General features: G+C 36.0%; 1 protein-coding gene across 1 annotated transcript; it reads right to left on the bottom strand.

Annotated features, from left to right (window-relative positions):
- Positions 1 to 294: 294 nt before the first annotated feature.
- On the bottom strand, positions 295 to 22,476 carry LOC133516156 (collagen alpha-2(VI) chain-like). The gene is made up of 18 exons (XM_061848936.1): positions 21,727 to 22,476; positions 21,279 to 21,304; positions 20,637 to 20,670; positions 20,352 to 20,371; positions 19,116 to 19,157; positions 18,780 to 18,833; positions 17,203 to 17,247; positions 13,083 to 13,127; positions 12,734 to 12,787; positions 12,548 to 12,601; positions 11,191 to 11,235; positions 9,661 to 9,705; positions 9,493 to 9,546; positions 8,412 to 8,465; positions 7,784 to 7,828; positions 4,781 to 4,825; positions 1,727 to 1,877; positions 295 to 629 (listed from the first exon to the last, which is right to left on the bottom strand). Exons 1-18 carry the CDS (start codon positions 21,806 to 21,808, stop codon positions 583 to 585), a joined length of 942 nt encoding a protein of 313 aa, XP_061704920.1. The 5' UTR covers positions 21,809 to 22,476; the 3' UTR covers positions 295 to 582.
- Positions 22,477 to 23,899: the final 1,423 nt, after the last annotated feature.

Genomic DNA, 23,899 nt, shown 5'->3' on the forward strand with positions numbered 1-23,899 from the left:
CCTGTTTAAAAAAAAATCACCCTTCTTCTTCATGTATGGTGCATTTTATCTGCCTTAATATAAAGTTACATGTGGTGCTAGTCTCAAAAGAACTGGCATTAATGAGAACGTTTCAATTAGGCTACTGGATAAGTGGGACTCTGTTGTTGCCAAGTCCCACATATCGAGGTGTAACAGTTTGCCAAATCGTTCACTACAATCGCAAATTGGTAGTAACCTACACGGTACGCAATATCATGTTGCAAGCGTCACATGGTGTCAATGGGGAGAAATTCCAATAAGGTGAAAATGACGTTAGCTCTGTAGAATACAATTTATTTTTCTCGGTTAACAAAGTGCAGTATTTGATATTAGCAAACTAATACTTATGTAACCATACGCCTGTCTGATAATACATCAATTTAACCTTTTTTAACGTACTAATTGAAGAGTGAATTTCGTACAATTACGTACTGAGGTACCTTACTGATAAGTTGGTTGTAACATTAGTATCGCCATTTAAAAAAAACGCAACAACCGTTCAAAATAGACCTGTAATTTACATAACTGATATTAAATGTGAAAAAGATAGCTGTACTCGTTTTATTTATCGCCTTCATCACCTTTTTCCTCTTCATCCCCTCCAATGCCTGTAAACAAATACATATAGTCACTTGACATATTTCAATGGTTGGTTATTTCTAATACTTTGAACGACGAAGTTTTCACCGGACACCGAAATTCTTCTATTTCTAAAAGTCGAGCAGTTCTTATATTTCTTCCTTTGGCTATCTAATTACCTAAGTTGTCATGTCAGTAGATCGTCGCGTTGTATAGGACTAGCGTTGTAACGCTATCGCCACGTTGATCCGATTCAAAAACGTAGGTAATAATAAATCGACGTTCTTATGATTCATCTCATGAATAAAAATCGAGTTGATGGCCAAAAAATGCGAAGCGATTCCAGTACAGTCGGTGCTCCAGATTTTAGAAATATACTACAATATGAAGAATAACAATATTATATAATCTCTCATTTTATACTTAAGCTTAAACTTCATAAAGATCTTTGTAACACGAAACCGTCACAAAAATCGATTATAAATCGAATTGCATGAAACATCGCAGTATACAACACTAGTGGCTTAAAATCAACAGAATTTGAGAAAATCCATCCTACCATGCAACTAAACGATGTACGAAAGTATCGTTTGTTTGCTGTCCATTGCGACCTACAAATAAAATGCCTTTAGTGATGCATCAAATATAAGCCGTAATGGATGGCGTTCTTAGTAAAGATACTATTTTTTTACTATCTTGCTAGAAACGTCACGACATTATTACAAATTGAAAATAAATGATTTTAAATTAAATAAGGCGATTATTTAATACCAAAATTACTTACTTCGAAAAGAAATGTCACCTTTCACACGACTAACCACTCTGGTCGTATTCGTACAGTTAATTATGCTACAATGAGGCATTTTGTTGCGTGGCAATAAACGTCTGCGGTCTTACACTTGGGATGTCATAAGCACCACTGAGCGAGAAGTAGTGCACTTTATTATTTAAAAACATGCGCAAGTCTTGTACTAGCGGTATCTATTAACCCTAAATCTGTGGAAGGAAGGAATGTGAATAAAGGAATAGTTAATAAATAAATATTATAGGGAGATACATTTGTCATTAGAAGTAGACCGATATTCTTTTCTGACACTAGGTGTAACACAGATACCGAAAACCTTACTCGGGGATGGTCTAGGTGGCCCAGATGGGCCTTGTGGTCCTTCTGGTCCTTGTGGTCCTCGTGCTCCTTCTTTACCGGGTAGGCCGGGTGGACCCGGTGGGCCAGGTGGGCCTGGAGGGCAAGTACAGGGTTTGCACTCGCCAGGACTACCCTAAAATCCATATTAATACACGGTTTTCAATCACAGAATTGTTATTTTACACATATACTCATATTCTTAGGAACATAGTTGAAATATTTAATATATTATGACAATCATTAAAGGTGCTGTTACTAATGTTTAGTCCATTACCTTCAATTGTGAACCATTATTTTTAGTCTCTTTCAGAGCTATCTAGATTATAGATGCGAGGGCTGATCCTAAAGTTGTTAGTTGCTCCGGCTCTACTCATGCGATAAAAAAAATATTTATACTATTGTGAGGGATATTTCAATGCTACTTATGGCCATCAATTTGTTTTTAATGAATGCAAATAGTTTTAACTGAAAGCTGTTTTGTATGGAGTTACGAATTGCTACGAAAAAACGGCAATTTTGGGCACAATTAAATGAATTTCGTATTGAAATGTTTGAAAATCGAACTTAAATTTACCCGGGTTTAATTATTATCTTCCTTCTGCTATTTCCAATGTATAAATCAATAAATAATCTTATATGCATATATATATATTAATGTTATGACGACCGGTCTGGCCTCGTGGGTAGTGACCCTGCCTATGAAGCCGATGGTCCCGGGTTCAAATCCTGGTAAGGGCATTTATTCGTGTGATGAGCATGGATATTTGTTCCTGAGTCATGGGTGTTTTCTACGTATTTAAGTATTTATAATTATTTATATATTATATATAATAATTAAATACCTAATACAAATTTATAATTAATACACTAGTCAACAATACACTCATATTACGTCAATAGATAATTATGTCATTCATTACAAATTAAGCTTAAGCTAAACTAAACTAACAAACTACTCAAAGAGGCCCCCGCGAGTTGTTCCCGGCGCAAAGGTGCCCATCACACTCACTGCGTTACCGCGTTGAATTGCGATGGATATTATATATATCGTTGTCTAAGTACCCTCAACACAAGCCTTATTGAGCTAACTGTGGGACTTAGTCAATTTGTGTAATAATAATGTCCTATAATATTTATTTATTTATTTTTATTTATATATTTAAAATTCAGAAATTTTTACTTTGAGTGAAAGGACTCGTTGTTGACACCTATTAAATCATAATAATATTTACTCAATCAAAACGATTTATACGTAAAAGAACGGCCAAGATTCGTCAGTCGTAGCACCTAAAAAACTTGTTTTTTTTTTTACAAAAACTGTCTTTAAAATGACAGCACAATCTCTCACGGAGTCTCAATTACTGATTTTCATGACTGATGGTTAGGCTTCGACGCGTCAAAGTAAAAATAAAATAAAAACAAAAATAAGCGTTTTATAAAAACGTATTTACACCACTTTAATAAGTACTGAAAAATCCCTCACTATAGTATAAATAAAATTTTAATCGCATGAGTAGAGCCGGAGCAACAGAACTAACAACTTTTGGATTAGCCCTCGTAGGTACTTACAAGTAAATACATTATTTTTGTTACATTAAAAGTAATTCAAGGGCGTCTCAATTGTAAAAAACGTTTCTATATTTACAGATCTCAACTACGTAGGGTAAAGGCACCAGTAGTCAGCCTTTTTACGAAATTTCTATGTTCAAGAACGTCTCATTTGCCCATTAATTGACCAATAAGAATTATGAATGTTTTTACGCTACAATAATTCAATAAAGTTCAATTTTTATAAAGAATAAAACGTAATTTAATTTAGCTTTTGGAAATATTTCACTAAATATAAAGCAAGGGCCTTTTTGCCAGTAATCAGCCCCCTGTCTACCAATACACAGCCTTTAAGTACCCAGTGTCCAGCCATCCCATTTTAACGGCTGGCTATTGGGTTCTGAGTTCCGTGATCTCAGTGTCCAGTGGTCAGCCACAGGATGACTACTGGGTATTTGATGAATTTCAATGAAATAAAGTCATAATATTGTAAATATTTAAAGGCGCTTGATTTAACGACTTACATTGCATTTGAAAATAATAAAAAATCTTGAAACCTATGCTCAGCCTCTATCGGCTGACTTCTGGGTTTACGACCTTTTTAAAATTATTGCCTCAAACCCAGTAGTCGGCCAGGGGAGGCTGACTATTGGATTTTGTACAAAAAAGTGGTTCCCAATAGGCAGCCCCCTTAAAAATGTTACTTTAATAGGGATTTATATTATTTTTTTACTTTTTCAAAACACATTTTCACATGCTTTTAAAAAAATATTACTATTCGGCTGCTAACGACTGATCAAAACACCATGTGACGCTCTAAAAAAAATGGCGCATATCACATATCCCTTCATGTCAGAAGACAGCACTTCTTTGAAGTAGTGTTGTAGTTTATGCTAAACAATTATTTTAAAGATTAAGTTACTTTTCAATTCATACTTTATTAATCTATAATACCACCTACTTTTGGCATGAACATCTGAAAACCTTTGATATTTACAAGCAAAAATAAGCAAGAAAGGCTGACCACTGGTGCATGGCTGAGCACTGGTGCCTTTACCCTACACTGGACTAGTTTAAGAGGTTTAGAAAAAGTATGTGCGTAATGTTTATAATTTATCATGAATGATAGTTAAAGGGGCCCACTGACTATCAGTCCGCCGAAAGGCATCGGCCTGTCAGTTAGAACAGTTGACAAGTCCGAGCAACTGACAGGCCGATACCACCTGGCGGACTGTTACTCGGTGCGCCCCTTAAGAAATAAATAAACTTGCCTGTCCACACTCAAAATATTTAAAAGGATATTAATAATGCAGGGTAACCTACACTATGACTGCTTTTTCAATATACAGTCATTGATATCTGTTTTTTTATAAAAAAGCACCACTGCCAGAATATAATATAAGGTTAAAGAGTTCGGAGCGAGATGGTTGGAAGGGCCTGATTGACGTTAGTATAGTTTACCCTATTTACCTAATACTTGAAACTTACATCTGAGCCCCTTTCTCCTCGGTCCCCTTTTGGTCCTGATACACCCTGTAAAATAGCATTGCACACATAAGTTAACATATAGTGTATCAATAAGTAGTTATTTTCAGAAACTTACTAATAAATGAACCTATCTTAAATAAATAGTCAAAATTATTTTTAACGGGTTTTCACGTTATTTTAGTCGAAGAATTGCTCGACATGTTTCGATTCTTTAAGAAGATCCTCAACAAGACAAGAGGAGAGGTACGTGAGTACTCCTTATACATAATTTTAAGAGGGAAGCATACCAACAACGTGGGGGCGGGTTTAGGGTCGGAAACGCGCATGTAACTCCTCTGGAGTTGCAGGCGTACATAGGCTTCGGAGACTGCTTACCATCAGGCGGGCCGTATGCTTGTTTTCCACAAACGTAGTATAAAAAAAAACCACGTGATCGTCCATACAAAAAGAGAAAACGTTTTTCCACATCTAAATATTTTCCGTTCTCCATGATGTTTTAGTATTGACATAATGAATAATAAACCATAATGAATAAGAAAAAAAAACCGACTTCAATGAGGGATACCGGTGAAAGAACGAATATTGTTGATTTTGAATTTCATACAATGAAATTAAAAAGACAGCGTGCTAATTATGTAGAAAAGGAGGTAACATGTTTCTTTTTGTCACTGCACCCACCTTGACACATTTCAGAATAGGGTTGTTTCCATCTACAAATCATAGGGCAGAATTCTATCACAATAAATTCTTTTTGATTATAAAAACATGTTAAGCTACTTTTAGGGGACCTGTAATGACCATATTTTTGTAAATATTGAATTTAAAATCTCTTTTGGCACACGTCACGTGACCAAACTCGAAACGTCATTGAAGATTCTGATGACGTCACAACTGACTGACACTGTTGACAGTTAGGCGATAAACAACAAATGACAAATGTCAGTTGACAGTTCGTATCTTCTACGTGTGTATGAAGTTATGTGTCAAACCGTAAACTGTCACGTCATACAAGTGTGTTTTGGGCGCGAAAGCATATTTTGTTAATTTAACATATTTAAAGCCGTTTTTAGTATAAAAGTTGAATTTTAGGGCAACTTTTAGTTAATATAGAACGCAATACAAGCGTTTAAAAAATTGGAAACAACCCTATTGCCCTAAGGTTGACTGGTAAGATACCCGCAATAGGGTATTCGACTGCATTTAAGATAAATTATTCCACACCATGCATGAAATAAAGCACCAGATAACACTTCATCAAATGTCACTTCTACAAATGTAAATGCTTGATATGATGATGACAATACTAAGATCACTATATCTTCTTCTGCCTCGCCTTTTTCCCGTTACGCGGGGTCGGCTTTCCCAATCATGCGACGCCATTTGCTCCTTTCTTGGGTGTCTTGTTCGTGGAGTCCCAACACCTTCCTATCCTTTCGGACATTCGTCATCGAAGTTGTTTGGGGCCTTCCACTTCCCCTCTTTTTTGTAGCGATGGAAAGGCACTTTTTAACCACGTGATCGTCTAGTCTTCTCATTACGTGGCCGTACCATCTTAGTCTAGCCTCGGAAATTTTATGGGTTATTGGAGCCACTTTGAAACTCCCCCTTATATGCTCGTTGCGCACTTTGTCTCCAAGAGTAACCCCGCCCGACCACCGCAGCATACGCATCTCCGTTGTATGTAGCTTCTGCTCGTGAGCCTTGGTTGTCGGCCAGATTTCACATCCATAGAGTAAGGCTGGCCTCACAGCAGTTTTATAAATTTTTCCTTTGGTCTTAATAGGCATTTTGGTATCACATAAGACTCCGGTTAGCGTACGCCACTTGCTCTATCCAGATGTCGTCCTGTGTATGATGTCCGCTTCAATTGTCCCATTTTCAGAGATAACCGAGCCCAGGTATTTGAAAGTTTTTACTTGCGGGAGGCGTATGCCATCGAGCTTAATGGTAGCGTTGATGGAACTATTTGGGTAAAAATTGCAGATCATATATTCGGTTTTTGTTCTACTGATGCGTAATCTCCATTGGTTTCTAGCGACTCTCTCCATTGCTCGAGGTGTTCTTGAAGTTCGTGTAGGTCTTTCGATATTAGGACTACGTCATCGGCATACAAGAGGTTCCACGGTGTTGGTTTTTGTATTTTTGCAGTCAGATAATTCATCACTACATTAAAGAGTAATGGGCTTAGTGCACTACCTTGGTCTACACCTACTTTTATATTAAATCTCTCCGAAAAGCCCGCTGGGCTTCTAACCCGTGTTTGTACATCAGAATACATGTCTTTTATAAGTCGAACATAGCATTCATGAACGCCGTGAGCTCTTAAGGCTTGCCATATGATTGTTCTCGGTACACGGTCGAAGGCTTTTTCAAGATCTATAAAGGCCATCATCACGTTCTCCTTATTTTCACGGGATTTTTCCATTACTAATCTAATAGCATGAATTGCATCTGTGGTACTCTTTCCCGGTGTAAACTAAGATCACTATATATATATGCCTTTAACATTTGAAGAGTTCCCTCGATTCCTCGTGGATCCCATCGGGCTAGTTTTTACGTACAGGCTATATTATATTATATTTGACTATTTTACTTTTCTAAAATTTGGTTTGTTAGTAAAAACTAGCCACGTCAAATCTTGAAATTGAATAACGTCCCAAGTCAAATATATGCATTGTGTAAATAATTATCGGTTTAAATTTAAGATTAAATATATATTTCCTATTAAACAGCAAACATTGTGGTAGTATCAAGAAACAAGAAATTGTTATATCAAGTCATTTTAGAACATTGCATATTCTTGTAACTAAAAATTCAGGAATTTCAACACAGAACTTGGCATCCATATAGATCTCAATTCTTTTGTAGGCGAAGACAACAACGACGCATTATCTTAATTTTATATTGAACTTGGCTGTTATATCACATTTATGTTTTTGATGGGATTATTTATACTTATTGTAATAAATGGTCATTAAATTTAAAATATCATCGAAAACTCACTGGTAGACCCTTCTCTCCTCTTTCGCCTTTTATTCCCTGTGTACCCTGTAAAATACAAATAATATTATTGAAACTGTTCTCTTCTCTTACTTGCAGTGCATCTCACTGGCACCAATCCAGTTGTGTCCTTGTACCTCATTGTCTTGTAGCGCCTGGAAAGAGACTATTTGGCCCAGAAAAAGGTATTTTTGGACATATGCGATGTGTTCTTCGTTTTTCTCAATCCCACGTTTTGTGCTGTTAGTCATGACCTTGGTCTTTGACATATTGATGCTCAGTCCAAACCTCAAGGCTTGCGTTGCTATTGTTTTCTACCATATGACGTAACTCGGATAAAGTTAAGGAAAACAAGCCTATATCGTCGGCGAAGCGAAAGTTGGTCAGCCTAAATTTTTCTCGGATTGGATCACTCTATAATTTTTTGACTAGGAAAATCTGAATAGTTCAGTAATATTTGTCTCAGCTAAAATCTATTCAGCGTTTAACATAACAAACACTGTAGGATAACAGATCTATAATACCCAACAAATATATACGTAAGTACTTCATATGCTTAAAATAAGCAATCTCACAATTTACTAATTCTTCTCCAAAATTCTAACGTTAATGGTTTAATTTAAAAACTTACATTTTCACCTTTAAATCCTTGTTCACCTCGTTCTCCTTTTTTTCCTGGTAGGCCCTATTAAATTAAATCAGTATATTTATTAAATATTAACTTGCATCTTCTTACTCTACCAGCGGCGTCTATTACTAGCCGACAAACCAGTCTGTCCACCTAGGTGGACGGTTGATATTTTCTTTTCGTAATCAACAACCTAGTTGGTTCGTTGTTAATTTTTTTTCCTTACTGTCTACCTGGTTGGTTGTTGATATTTTTTTTTTCTTGACTAACTACCTAATTAGTTTTTTTAAAAACTTACAAAAAACCGTTAAATTGAACATAAAAAATCAGAAATATTGTTCTTAACACGTTTACAGTGACATACAAGCACATGACGTACATGATGAAGTACATCACGACGAACTGTCTTCACAACTCTGGGCAACATGGGTACTATAGCCATTGTTGGGTCACTATGGAAGCAATTTGCTTGGACGTACGAGGAAATCGGAACATTTTGTATGAGGACTGTGAACTGTGAACGTGTTAAAACAAATTGAATAGAATCCCAATTTTTATGTCTTTTATGTGAGGTCTAAACGCTGATTTTTAGGAGTCTGTACTACCACTAATATGGTCACATACACATTCTGAAATTAATAATTGGACTAGTGAAATTTCCAGATCGTTTTGTATGTTGGTTGGTATATGCAGATTACCAACCGGCAAACCAATCATAAAAAGTTGGTCGGCTGGTACTAAAAGTTCATATTACTAACCAACCGACTAGGCCGATTGTTGGTTAAGAAAAAAAAATATTAACCGTCCACCTAGGTGGACAGACCTATTTGTCGGCTAGTAATAGACGACCAGCGGTGGCAGCATGGTTCCATTTTTATCACTTGTTTTTATGCCTGTCATTTTCGCGCTTACATATTTGTTTGACCGTGACAGGCATAGTGACAAATGATAAAAATGGAACCATGGAACCGACTATGTTAGCCCTACAGTTATATCCATATTAATAAAAATGTAAAATGGATAAACTGTTACGGTAATATTCTTATTTAAACATTTAATTTAACTGTTATTTTAGAAAACTTACTTCTTCGCCAGAATCTCCTTTTTTTCCTGGCTCCCCGTGGTTTCCTGTGTGACCCTGACAATTATGAATGTTTGTATTAAACTAATTAAAATATTTGACTCGAACACTTTATTTATAACATAGGTACTTATTTATAAAATTATCTGCATTAATAATATAATTTCTTACTTCAGACCCTTTTTCTCCCTTGTCCCCTTTTATGCCCGGAGGGCCCTGTAAAACACAAATGAATAAATAAGACCGCCTGTTGTTACCTAACTTTTACGTGTTTTTTCATTTCCTGTCTATTTTTAAATGTATGGTGCACAATAAAGAATATTTACTTACTTACTTACTTACAGAATTGATTACTGGGCACCTAAATTCTCAGCATATTTCAAAACTATTTTCTACGTAAAAATACCGTTTTTGCGAAAGAATTATTTATTTAAACGTTTATAATTATGTTAACTAGGGAACCAATCTAGTTTTAATATTACAGTATTTTACTTTAAAGAATAAAACATTTAAAATCTGTTTGTAGGTTTTTAAGATATTCGAATATTATGAATGAATTACTCGTAAGTAACATTAAGAGCCCGGTAACGATTTTAGTGCAAAAATGTAAAATTGATAGATTTAGTCGTTGAAATTGTACACCTTTTGTTACGTAATATCTAAATAACAAGTATTGGTTTCTATTAGCACGTTTTTTCATCTTGCCTTTTAATAATGAGGTCGCAAGCGTGCGTCCCCGGTAATATGTTACGAGAAGGGACAGTTTTTAAAAATTCATCAAAAAATTATGGTAGTAAATTATACAAAATGATGTTTAAGAACAGTTTTAGCAAAATTAAATGTTTTAGATTGTTTAAGTAGCAAAATTACGTTAAAATTAAGTCGATTTTCAGAGAAATTGTTACTTGTTCTGAAGTAATTTCTGTAGAAAATTGATTTCGTCTAACTTTCATTTACATTACTTCAAATTTATAAATAAATAAATATTATAGGACATTATTACACAAATTGACTAAGTCCCACAGTAAGCTCTATAAGGCTTGTGTTGAGGGTACTTAGACAACGATATATATAATATATAAATATTTATAAATACTTAAATACATAGAAAACACCCATGACTCAGGAACAAATATCCATGATCATCACACGAATAAATGCCCTTACCAGGATTTGAACCCGGGACCATCGGCTTCGTAGGCAGGGTCACTACCCACTAGGCCAAACTGGTCGTCAAAAAAAAATATAATAACAAAAATGTAGTTTATTAAAGTTAAAGTACAGAACATGTATAATACAAAATTACAATTTTTAGCAGTCAAACTTAACGAAATTTACAAATAAGCTGCGCTGCTGCACTGCTTTACGCGCGTTTACCTAAACATTAATCAGAAAAAAAAAACATTACTACTTAAACGAGTCTGTTTTCAAAAAATTTAATTATTAAAATGAAAGATAACAAAACATGCTAATAGACATCAGTTCTTGTTATTTCTAATAGTTAATAAAAGGTGTACAATTTCATGCGCTAAATCTATCAATTTGACATTTTTGCGACTAAAATCGATAACGGCCTCTTAAGACACATTAAAAAAATTTAATAATTAGGCTTTAGAATTTCATACACATTATTTTCTGAAATATATTTGTTTGTATCTTTAATCAAAAAACCATTGTGAAATCTTGAATTTAAAAACTTACCAGTAAACCTTCTTCACCTGTTTCCCCTTTTAATCCTGGTAAACCCTGTGAGAATTAGACGAAAGAAAAATTATAAAGTAATTAATTTCTTTAAAACTCTTATCAAATCAATTTTTTTTTAATTACCCGTGACGTTTCGAGCGAAACATTGCACTCGACGTCCCCGATAAATACTGGCTATAGTAGTCGTCAACATCTATAAGCGGTGGGAGTTTTTCGAAACATCTTCTGTTACAACGAATCATTATTACCTTTATTGAGACGTTTTTAGAAAAGCTTATGTTTAATGTTCAAATTTACTTTTTCAAATTAAAATAAACATCAGTACCTAAAGCTCTTTAGTTAAGATTGAGAAAAACGAGTGATAGTAATATGTAATTAATTATTTACAATAAAAAAGTTAGTTAATAGTTTTTGTCTCCTACTAGTAAACCTTTGATTGGCTGGCAAATTGGCTCTGTTTTGTGCATTAAATACACTAAGCTCGTATTATATATAATATGAGCTTTATTAAATGACATTTATAAAGGGTGCGGGTCATTAAATAAAAGTAATAAAAAAATTGCTGTAGACCCGGTTATAAATGTGATTTAATGTGTGTTCAAAACGCGAAAGTTTTAAATGTAATAGATACAGTAGCTTTTATAAAGATGTTAACGGCAAAAAAACAATTAAAATATATGACACAAAAAAATCTACAATTCGAGATAATCTGTTTCTTAAAAAACTGTACACGATTATTTCTATTCCATAGTGAAAATATGATAACATATTACGTGTGTCTGTTGTCGTGGGTATTCTATGTGGACTTTCAAATTAGCTTCTAAAATTCGCATCATAGATATGCATTTATCGTATAATTGAAAAAATAAAAATACAATATTACATTAAATTAATTTTTAACAAGTAGAAACGTCTGCGAACGATGCTATAAAGCTTCGAATAAATTCAAAAGTGGAAAAATTACTGTTTTGGGTGAGACTTGAACTCACGGCCTCTTGATTGATACTCCAGCGCTCTGCCATCTGAGCTACCAAGACCTCACCCATAGGCAGCAAATTTTCCACCATATGGCTCTAGGGGACCCTAGCGACATCTACCGTAAGAACGTTATACTTCTTAGACGGCTACCGGAGTTCCAAGTCATCTCTAAGTCAAAGTCAAATCGGAGTCTTGGTGGCTCCGATGGCAGAGCGCTGGAGTATCAATGCAGAGGCCGTGAGTTCAAGTCTCACCCAAGACAGTAATTTTTCCACTTTTAAATTTACAATATTACATTTCTGTTAAATGTTAATAGTTGTTTTTAATTACTTTTAGAGCATGTTCAAACACAAGATACAAATAAACTAAAGCTTACATTATTGCCTTTGTCACCCTTTTTTCCCTCTTCTCCCCTGTCTCCCTTTTGACCCTGTTTTAGAAATAAAATAAATATACAAATTATGACTAGTTTTTGTACAACTGAATATCATAAGATTTAAACAAGTAATAAAACCACACATTTTCACATATATATATATATACTTAAAAATTGAAATGATACCATGTCTCCTTTGACACCGTCGTTTCCCGGTTCCCCTTGTTTTCCTTGCAGGCCCTGTGATAAAATCAGACGATTCGTTTTCATTTTTCAAAGAAAAGGTTGTTAAACTAATTTATATATGACACTGACTTCAAATTTACAAAATTACAAATTGATAGCCAGGTAAACTTTGGCTTTTTTAATAATTTTATATTATATTAAAAACCGGTCGTGTTCGGTGCGGGTTCGTTTAGCTCGCGCACCGAAAGTTACGTACAAACTATAAATTATCTCATGTAACTATATATATTTTAAAAAATGTAAATGATATTATGTTTTTGAAGAAAGTAGCCAGTAAACACAAACTTACCGGCAATCCGATATCTCCTTTGTCCCCGTTTATTCCCGGTGGACCCTGGTAAATTGACACAAATTATTATTTTTTAAATGTCCTTGTTAATTTAACATATTCGCTTCTTGAGAAACATAGGTGTTGTTGTTTTCGAATATCTGTAAAAGCAAGGTTGTAACATACGGCCTAAAGTATATGTCTCTTCAACGAACAATTCTAAAAAGGTAATAGTTTTCTTTATATTTACAATTAACACCCAATTTTTTCATTCCTCTCTACATGTAACGCATGAAGGTATAACTTTGACCTACATTTGAACCTTAAGATACTAAAAATAGAAAACTCGTTGTTTGCTCACTTAATGACTAATTTAGTTATGTTTTAAATAGTTTAATATTAGAAGCTAGATATTAACAGTTAAAATTATACAGCCTTATAAGTGTATGGTTCAAGTAATCTCTTCATTACCGACGCGAGAAATGGATTAGCTATATTTTGCTACATAGGAAGGGTATATAGCGTCTACCGCCGATGCTACGCATTGTTCGTCAGTCAGTTGGCCGCGTGATCTCGTAGCGGACGCGCGTATGCCGCTGTTAGCGAACATACCTACGTTCTCGCGTGTCGAAAAGGAGTGTGGTTCAAAACAATCTTCATCGCCATCCAGTGATTTACACAGTAAGTTCCAAGTGTACATTATTATAATTATACGTAATGAAGTGTTTTAGTGTTGCCTTCCAGATGGTTTATTCTGCAAAATTAAGGTCTGATGCCAACCGACGTAGGCGACAAAAACTTCCAAAACTTCATTCATATCTGTTTCATTCACTTCTTTTCCTTCCAGTTTTACTGGGGAAGGTAATGAATGCATTAAGAAGGTAATGATAATATATTCGAGGCAGTACATTTAATGGAAAGAGGCTCAGTTATTATAAAGATTACGTTGTTATAAACATTTAAAACTGTAGATATGTAATAATAGGGAAGCCCAACGGATATTTCGGGTTTACTCGAGCGCAGTAGATTAACATAAACCTGCCGCTCTGTTACCTTTACTTGTGATGACACTCAAAACATGAGTGTTCAGTACTTCTGTGATACATAAGTTTTGAATGTAGGGGTGCGTCTGATAAATATTAATCTTAAGAAATAGTATATCATAAAAATCTGGTTATTCTACTTCTGGTTTTAGTTCATAAACCTGGTTCGTCGTGCATAGCAGCTCCGGACGAAGATACGGAGCCAACTGCACCACCTTAGTATCGTCGCCGCTCGCGAATTCGTTGCACCGCACTTCGTAACGAAATGCGGTGACAGTGTGAGATAATCGCCTTTTTTTGGTGAAGCAGGGGTAAATGCATTTACGCATCTCACCCCCGGGCCAGGTCAGCCCATGTGGGGGTAGTATGTGGGACTCGCTCCTCCCACAGCTCTCTCTGCTACACAGAGGGAGGGGAGGAGAATACCCACTTACATCCCCTGCGGCGTCACCCGCTCTGCCGTTACTGGGAGCGCCGAGGGATTGCAGCCATTCTACCACGACGCTCCCCAGCATAGACGCTGGGAGCACCCGCGCTAAGGAAGGAGAGGACCAGGGACGCTGTGGCCCTCCCCCTAGACGTGTGGGGCCGTATGGTGGGTACCCAGCCCACCAGCCCTATTGGAAGATCAGACTAAGGCTGCTGCATAGCGCCTTCGCCTTCTCCTCTGCCGTCTGCGCCTGAGAGGATGCGCGTCCACATTTTCCTCGCGTATTCGCGCTCAGCGGCCTCCTTTTGTGTCATAACGGTTTCACAGAAGGTGGCAACCGCATTCCATGATCTCTCGCTGCATAACATGGCCGAGACAACACTATGCAGCGAGAGATTACGCCCAATAACGCCCGTTAGGGCACCTCTCTCGGTATCCCACCGGTTACACACCTCCAAGGTGTGTTGGGCTGTGTCGTCCGAGTCACCACATTCATGACAGACCGGACTCAGCTCCCGTTGAATTTTGTGCAGGTAGTGACCGAAGCACCACCTGGGTCAGCCGGTATGATAGCACACCTCTTTTCCGCTTTATCCATTCCCGGAACGATGAAAAGAGTGCCCCAATGGTGCGGGTGCCATAGGGCGAGTCCTCCAGGTTTCCTTCCATCGTTCCAGGAGCCTCTCTTCTGCCTGACGTAGCACTCGCTCCGACTCTTCGGGGTCTACGCGTTCTCTCCGCGCCCTCACCTCCGCACTCATTCGGTACCTCTCCGCCAGTACCTGAGCATCAAGCTCCCACGGAGGGGTATTAGCTAGGAGGTACACTGCGGCATGGGACACCGTTGAATATGCCCTGATGGTGCGTTGTGCTGCTACTCGCTGAGGCCGCCTTAGTAGGGCGCTGTTGCGCTCCGAGAGCCTGTCCGCCCATATTGGCGCCCCATACAGCGCCATGCTCCTTAGTACTCCCGCATACAGTCACTGACACGGAGCATTCGGACCACCTACATTTGGGAGCAGTCGGCACAGGGCTGAGGCATTCAAGTTCCCGGATTTGCGAGCCTCCTCTAGCACATTGTTGGCTTCCGTGCAGACTTCGTCAATTATGTCCCCCTCATAGATTTTCCAGACCGGGGAGGAGCTCTTTACAACTTCTGAGCTGATGGCAGGAGTTGCCCTGGTATACTCATAGATGTCCTTCCCTCGTGCACGTATGATACGTCGCTCCGCATCCTCATTAACGTCAGAGATCATTTCATACTCATCCGAATCTATATTCCGCAGTTGTGCTTTAGCTCTTGCCATGCCTGAATATTTACCTCCAGCTTTTCCTCTACGCGCAGTGTTTATTTTTGGGGCAACATCCGGCTACAGATTCCCAGCATCGTCTTCGTGTGCACGTTTCCCATTTTTATAGGGCTTCCATTCGTCAAATGTTTGTTTTAGCATTAAAATGGCCAGGCCAGAGAAAAAAATGACCAAAGAAGACTAACTAGCAAAAGATAGGCAGCGTAAAAAAGAGAAATATTAGATTATAAAAAGTAATCCCGAATTATATGCGATACAAAGAGAAAAAGAAAGAAATAGATACTTGTTAAGAAAGGAACAAAAAAGATTTGTAGCATAAAGGAAATGACACCTCGTGCTCAAAGAAAACAGAAAGAAATGGCGGTCAAATTGTAAAAAAATTTTTTTTGTAGAAATTTGCAAAACACGCCATTAAAATAATTGCTATGCAAGAGATTTAATCGAAATTGCATAGGTAGAGAGTCAATTAATGATAATGCAACAATTTAAAATAATAGACTAATCAAAGACCGATTGAAATTTAGTTTAGTTTTTTGAATAAAACAATAATTATGTTGGTTACTTAAACTATTAAATAACAAATAAGGATCGGCTATAACAAAATTCTTCTTATTCAGAAGCATACATATATATTTCTTTGGGAAACTTTTTATGCCAACTTTTCACTATTTCATAGTTTTATGCAGGTATATTGTGTATTTGCTAAATGCCAGACATTAATCGACACGTTTTTAATATTGTTGATTATATTAATGTTGTTAATTTTCTTTAAATAAAGATTTTTATGTCAGATTTCATAAGTTTGTTTCATTACAGTCCAGTGAAAAAATTACCGTCCGATGCCAATTTCATTCCTTTCCTTTATCATTCATTACCATCTCAGGCCATTTCATTACCAGCGCGTAGTTCATCACCAGTAGCCCTATTAAATGAAAAGTAATAAGGTTACGAAGGTACCTTTTGCATAAAAGTGTTAATAAACGAATCCACACATTGACGAAATCTAAAATTTTATCAATTAAAAGAAAAATTACAAATCGAGAGAATATCACCGATTTGCACGAAATGAGAGAATGACCCATAGAGTGATTTTGTCATGTCCGACCTTATGGTGGTATTCTGAGAGGTAAATAATATATGTAGGCTATACTGAACAACTTTAACTATGGGGCAACCACGAAAACGCAAAAATACACATGTTACTTCAATAATGTTCTCTAAGAAAGAGCAGATATTTTTATCGCAAATTTGGGGTTAGCTCCAATAGCTCTATAGTAAAAGTTGATCAGTATGACTTCATATTTACCCCTCAGAGTGTGGTCAAACATAAAAAAACAGCATGTATACAAAGCACTAACCTGTAAGCCTCTCTCTCCCATGTCTCCTTTTAGTCCGGGTTGACCCTAAAATAATTAAATAAATCATAAATAACTCCGTTTAAAATTTTATAGTAAAGTGGGGTATAACAATGTCAATACAAATTTACACACAAATGTTAAATACATCAGTACCCCTAGTGTAAATTTGATCGACATCATAACGTGACGAACGCGTTTGCGTTAAGTCTCATTTTGTATAGGATTTTGAGTTTCCAAAACGTCCCGCTTGGCGTGCTCTTTCTAAATCCAATACAAAATGAGACTAAACGCAAACGCGTACGTCACGTTTCGAAATCGAATTTATTTACACTAGGGGTACTGTTTGTCAAGTAAAATCTTCAGCTACACAAGACAAACAGACGACAGCGAGTTTTTTTTTAAATAGGATGGAAATGAAAAATGAAATAGTTTATTGTTTATTCGATATCCGGGAGCGTGCATGAACTGTAGGAGGCAGCACAGGAGCCGTCGGATTTTTGGCGCGAGGCGTAAATTTGATGTTTATTGTTCCGATGTAGCCCACAAGATGGCAGAACCTACTATACACAAGAAAACACGTGACGTGTAAATGTACATGTTTATGGTTCCGATTCAGGCCACAAGATGGCAGACCCTCCAATGCGCACGGTCCCTATTAAACAGTAAATCACGACCCTGTGTCCTGAGCTAGGAAACCCTATGTGTAACGGGACCCAGTTTCGTCATACCGATCTCTAAATCTACATTTCTATACAGATTGTACAGAGAGTTACATTGAAACTTAGGCACAAGGTATCCGATCCGGTCCGACGTGCAAGCGGGATGTCGCTATAATACACGCATAGCGCTATTTCACTCAAACATCGGAGCGACGTGCGAATCGGATGCAGTGTGCCATGCGCCTTAGAGATACCTACCTATATCTTTTTTTTAAACGTATATGTTATTCTTTCTAAGCTGCGTGTGTACGAGTGTTTGTTTGTATGTTAGTGTATATAAGTGTGTGTCAGTGCGTAAATATGTATACTATAATGTTTACTATAATAATAAAATAATATAATATATTTTATTATAAGACGGTAAAGATAGTAAATAATTATTTTATGACGTTTTGAAGAATTTCAGTGTCCTTGTAATCTAGTTGACTAAACTTAGTTGAAAACCGATTGCAGGGAGGTCTGTTTATAAATAACTATGAAATGAAGATGTGAAATCTTTGGGCAAATTTTGTACGCGTTTTTGGGGTTTCCCAGCGCTGACCCCAGGTATCAGAACCCCTTAGGAACCCTGTAGTTGACTCTGTTCACCCAGCTCAGATCACCCGGGTCAATTAAGTAAACTAAAAATACGCTTAGTTCACCTATGATTTTCTTGGGGGTATTAAGTAAACTTTAAGTAACTCAGGAACACGTACGAGCAGCTGGTACGTGGGGTCGCTACTTCCCAACAGCTCGCCAGAAACTGCCCTGTTTTGACTGATTGCAATGAAAATACCAGCGGGCGATGGGGTCGTCACATATATAGGTATGTATATTTATTATAATGTACACCAAATTTTTGGTATAAATTATACTCACAGTTTTTCCCTCTACGCCATTATTTCCCTTTTCCCCCTTTTGTCCTGGTTTGCCCTGTAAGAATTTAGTTTTGTACTGGTTTTGTTAATAAGCAGTAAGTACAGTAAGTACTAATTCTTCATCATATGTAGGTATAATTATGTATACTAATACATTTTTTATGCGAAAGAGTACTTACATCTAATCCAAATTATTATAGCATGTTTACATTTTCAGATTATAAGTCTTTTTTTCCGTAAAAGCTGCTAATACTCGCAGTAAGTATTATTAACGTGTTGTATAAAGGTAGGTCCAAGCTGTGACAATAGAAAAGTTTGTAGACATACGCAAACTTACCATTACATCATGCACTGAATGGCTTTTGCTTGAGTTTGGAACCTGTAACAAATAAGTTTAATTATATAGTTCGTGTCACCCACAATAACATGAAATTACAAATCAAGACACGCGTCGACGTGAATGACACGGTCTATAAAATAATAAATATTATGGGACCATCGCCTATGCCCTAGTAGATAGCGCCACTTTTTGATATTTAAACAATTTGACACATATCAATATAATAATAAGTATCACAGAAAAATGTCGTTCTAAAAGTATTAATATGTGTCGAATGATGGCAGTACATTTATTGTGGCTACAATTTTTTCTTTGACAATCTACCTCTATTTCAAGTTCTCTTTGCTCCACTGTAAGCTCAATAAGGCTTGTGTTGTGGGTACTAGACGATGATTTATATTACACATACATAGATTTAGATAAATACTTAAATACATAGAAAACATTGATAACTCAGAAACATACCTGGATTTGAAGCCGGAGATCCTGGGTTCAAATCCAGGTATGTTTCTCCAGGTAGGTGAATAAAGGTATTATCATTACGCTAGGAGGCCGTTAAAAAAGTTTAAAAAGTAAGGGTAAGGGTTTACGTAATAATAAATTTAACGGAATAAATACGACACTACATGACATTATGAACATCTCTTGGTCAGATCGTGTCAGGAACATCGAATTCTACGCCGTGCTAATGTCAGCGGCATTGAAGCCTATCTAATGCGGCGACAACTGCGATGGTGTGGTTATATCTCACGAGTTTCCCCCTCTCAGAGTTGCAAAGTGGTAATCGGGAACAAGGCGGCCAATTTTTGCGCTACAAAGATGTGCTGAAGCGTCACATGCGGAGATATGATATTGAACCATCGTACTTTGAGACTTCGGCACAAGGTCGGTCAAAGTGAAGATATACAGTGAGTACAAGTGCAAGCCTTTGAAGAGTAGAGGCGACTGGAACACGACGCGAAGCGACCTCCTGCGGTCATTAACTACAATTGTGTCGGAGGGGTGCTGACTTGGGGTGCGTGTGGCCGTACATTTACTGTACTGTTATTATGCCCGAGGCCGATACCGGCCAGGACGGGATTATATATGCATGTAAAAACTTCTCACGTGATCATCTAGAGATAAGGTTTATTATATAAAAATATGTATAAAATCTTGAAGGGACCACTGCATCACTTACTGTTTGAATAATTTCATTCTGATTAATTATTTAAATTATAATAAAAGACTTACCGATTTTAATGTGCATTGCCCTGTGAAAATGACAAATTTAATTAAATTCGTTTATTTCAGGCCGGGGGGCCATAAAAAATGTTACTTACAATTCCTTAGACTATATTACTCGTAGTACCTATTCGTATACAAAAAGTAATTACAATGAAATTATTAATAATTAAAAATTAGAATACTAATACCAATTCCACAATAATCAAATAAATAAAAATAATCAAAATAATAATTCAAAATATGATTAAAATTATATTTTTCATGACATGTCAAATACTTAAAGAGACATACTTATTTTGGCTTCGCATTGTCCACCTGGTGCCACCTAAAAACAAAATAATATTACCACTATTCTAATAATTCAAATAAATTTTAGGAGCATTGGTGACCTAGCGGTAAGACGTGCGACTTTCAAAACGAAGGTCGCGGGTTTGAACTCCGGCCAGTATTAATCAGTTTTTTGACTCGAGTTTACGAAATACTATGTAATGTAATATTCATCAATCTCTTATCAGTGAAGGAAAATATCGCAAGCAAAACGGATTTATCCCAATAAAGCCTAAATACACCCCTGGGCCTTTCAGGCCAAATGACAGTAAATTTTGTAAAAAAGTAGTGCCCTGAGCCAATTATTGGGATTCGGTGACCAAATTAAGTTATCCCAATTGAGTTATTTAATGTATATAATTTCCTTAGAGCTAACTCTAAGAGTCTGTAGTCGGTTTTAAATCGAAAATCGCTAATTATCAATATACACAATTTAAAAATAGTTTTAATATATACAAATCCAGTATTTTTTTGTTGGAAAACAATTGAGCAATATCAAACAAAACGGCCATTACTGCCTCAAAATAAATAAAAAGAACAGTCTGTAGTATCCAATCGTAAATGTTGTGTAATTCTTTAGAGGCATGCAAGATTTTTTATACATACCTCCTCTGTTCTCGACGTTGATATAACTGAAAAAAGACAAAAGCTTCCTCAACACAACACAAAACAGGTACATTGGTTTATTTTTATCTTTAGGTCATGAACTTTTTTTCATGGTTCTAAATCTATAAGTAGCTAACACTTTCTATGATTTTCAAAGTGTCTTTATTTTCTATGTAAATGAACACTAGAATTCAATAACGCTCTAAGTACATTTCGAATTAATTAAATTGATCCTAACTACTAGAAAAATAACTGCATAGTGTAAACTGATAATAAACGTCATACATCAAAATTGTGTGATCTATTTTAAAATAAAGATCGTTCTGTTTTTTCCACGTTAAACTTTAATTTATGAAACGTAACGCCAAAAAAACCTTTGACATGCAAAAATAATACTTAAATACGTACTTAACTAAGAGTAATATTATTAAGTGTTATAAACACTTACCTTCACATTTTGTAAAATTTAATAAACTCACTAAAGCTATAAAATAAATAATAGCTCTACCAGACTTAATAACTAACCACATTGTTGCCAATTTTAAACTGAGCACGAATAGGTATAGGATAAAATTAAATAACGTTCCAAATAAGTATCTTTTTCCTTGTAGTAAACTTATTGTTTGCCTTTACTTGTGGTTATGAACATAATAATCTAATTCTATTATGATTCTATTTTTAACATAGTGGAAATGGAGTGCATTTTTTACTAAGAAAATTAGTTAGAAACGTCGTTCGAATTAGGGGCGTTATGTTCAATCTGTAATCGCTCTTTGTGAGAACTAGATAAAAAAAATTACGAAAAAATCAGTGCCATCTGTGGAAGACAGCACAAACTGTCTGCAACCAAAGTTTTGCAAATACTACAAACGGTTGTTTGAACAGCGCCATCTTATGGAAAATCATGAAATAACGTTATAAGTCAGAAAAAGAGTACATTTGTGGTAAATACAGCTTTACCTAGTACATTTGTCGTTCAAAAGATGGCGGCATATGTTCTAATCATATTTTGCACAAAGCTGAAATACAAACTTTATATTTTGAATTGCTTTGGGAACACACATGATCAAAGAATACAATACTCACAAGGAGAAAAACGCTACCTCCATATAAAAAAATGCCTCTTTCAAAACTTCGTTTATACTAGTGGCGCTTTCTCTGTATATCAGTACTAAAATTGACAACCGGTTTAGCCTGGCTGATTTCGGTAGGTAATCCAGGATGACACGAACTTATACATGATAAAGCACCTGTAGTTGACTCTGTTCACCCAGCTCAAATCACCTGGGTCAATTAAGTAAACTAAAAATACACTTTATTCACCTTTACGTCATTGTCAAATTTGTGACATATTTTTCGTTTACTTTGTTCACCCAAGGTGCATTAGGTAAACTATTAGTTTACTTAATGTACTTGTGACCAACTGCAGGTGAACTAAGTTTTTTTAAAGTTTATTTGATGTATTTATGACCGAATGCAGATGAATTAAGCCGACTTTAATTTAATGTTCACGATGAATTGCCGATGCACCAAGTATATTTTTTCTTCGATTTAGTTTTCCTAACAGGGTCAAGTATTATGTTAGTTCCTAAATATAGTAAGTTTACCTGAAATAAATATATTCAAGACAGGAAAGGACTCTGACTTCGCAGTAGAAAACTAATTTGTTTTGTTCTACTACCGAGTTCCGAATAAAGTAATCCGTTAAATCCTATTGCAATGTATAAAATTTGATTAAAAATTATGAGATTAGGCCAAACGGGTCTTATAACTCTTATAATATTACCAGGAGAATGAATGCAGTGTATAATTGTTTAAATGAAACGGCCATAGCATGCTCATTGATATATTCAAAACGAAGGAATTTCAAAGAGAGCACTGATGGCCTAGCGTTAGGTAAGTACCACGTACCACAAAATGAGCTAGTAAGTAGTTTCTGAAATTACTGAAATGTTTTAAGTGCAAGAAAAACGTGTAATACTAGACACAAAAACGATTCCAGTCTATGGTTCCTTAATACTGTACAGAAATATCAGTGAGACTGCAAGTTTTCTGAATAATAAGTAATTTACAAACCGAGGAAAGGTTTATAAAAAATCCAAATGAAATGTTTAAGCTTTGTGTCCACTTTAGCTAGTGACATCTCGTATGCGATAGAAGAACTCAAACTGTAAGGTGGCGAGTAGCCGAACTAACCATAGGTATATCTGTCAATAATGTTGGCTCCACATGATAACTTTACACGCTCGAAAAAAGTATCTAAAGGACTCAGCAAGGAGGTTACATTGTTAAATACGACTAAATTACGTAGGTCGTTTTCGAGTATGTTGACGGCAAAGTAAAAACTTGTTTTTAATTTCGTCGTAATGCTTATATTCTGTCCCTCGCTCCCTGTCACGCATATAGCAATTCAATCCAGTATTTTTAAATAATGGCATTTGTAAAATGGGACAATTTTGCCAGCGTCAAGGTTGAACGATCAAATTTATATAAAGATTTCACCATATAAAAATGTGCTCGTAAAGCATGACGTTGTACGGTGATTGCTCATAGTAAAGTGATAGCAGCGGGCTAAGCACGGTCGCATTTTTATCGCCTGTCACCATGCCTGTTACGTTCTA

This window comes from Cydia pomonella, chromosome 3, assembly GCF_033807575.1.
Source record: "Cydia pomonella isolate Wapato2018A chromosome 3, ilCydPomo1, whole genome shotgun sequence".
In the NCBI taxonomy this organism is placed as follows: Eukaryota; Metazoa; Arthropoda; class Insecta; order Lepidoptera; family Tortricidae; genus Cydia; species Cydia pomonella.

Excerpts from the sequence above, each read along its gene's own strand:
- LOC133516156 (XM_061848936.1), bottom strand. The coding sequence starts at position 21,808 with ATGTGGTTAGTTATTAAGTCTGGTAGAGCTATTATTTATTTTATAGCT. Across the intron at positions 9,547-9,660 it reads AGGGAGAAAAAGGGTCTGAA|GGTCACACAGGAAACCACGG; the intron begins GTAAGAAATTAT and ends CATAATTGTCAG. Across the intron at positions 630-1,726 it reads GCCACCTAGACCATCCCCGA|GCATTGGAGGGGATGAAGAG; the intron begins GTAAGGTTTTCG and ends ATTTGTTTACAG.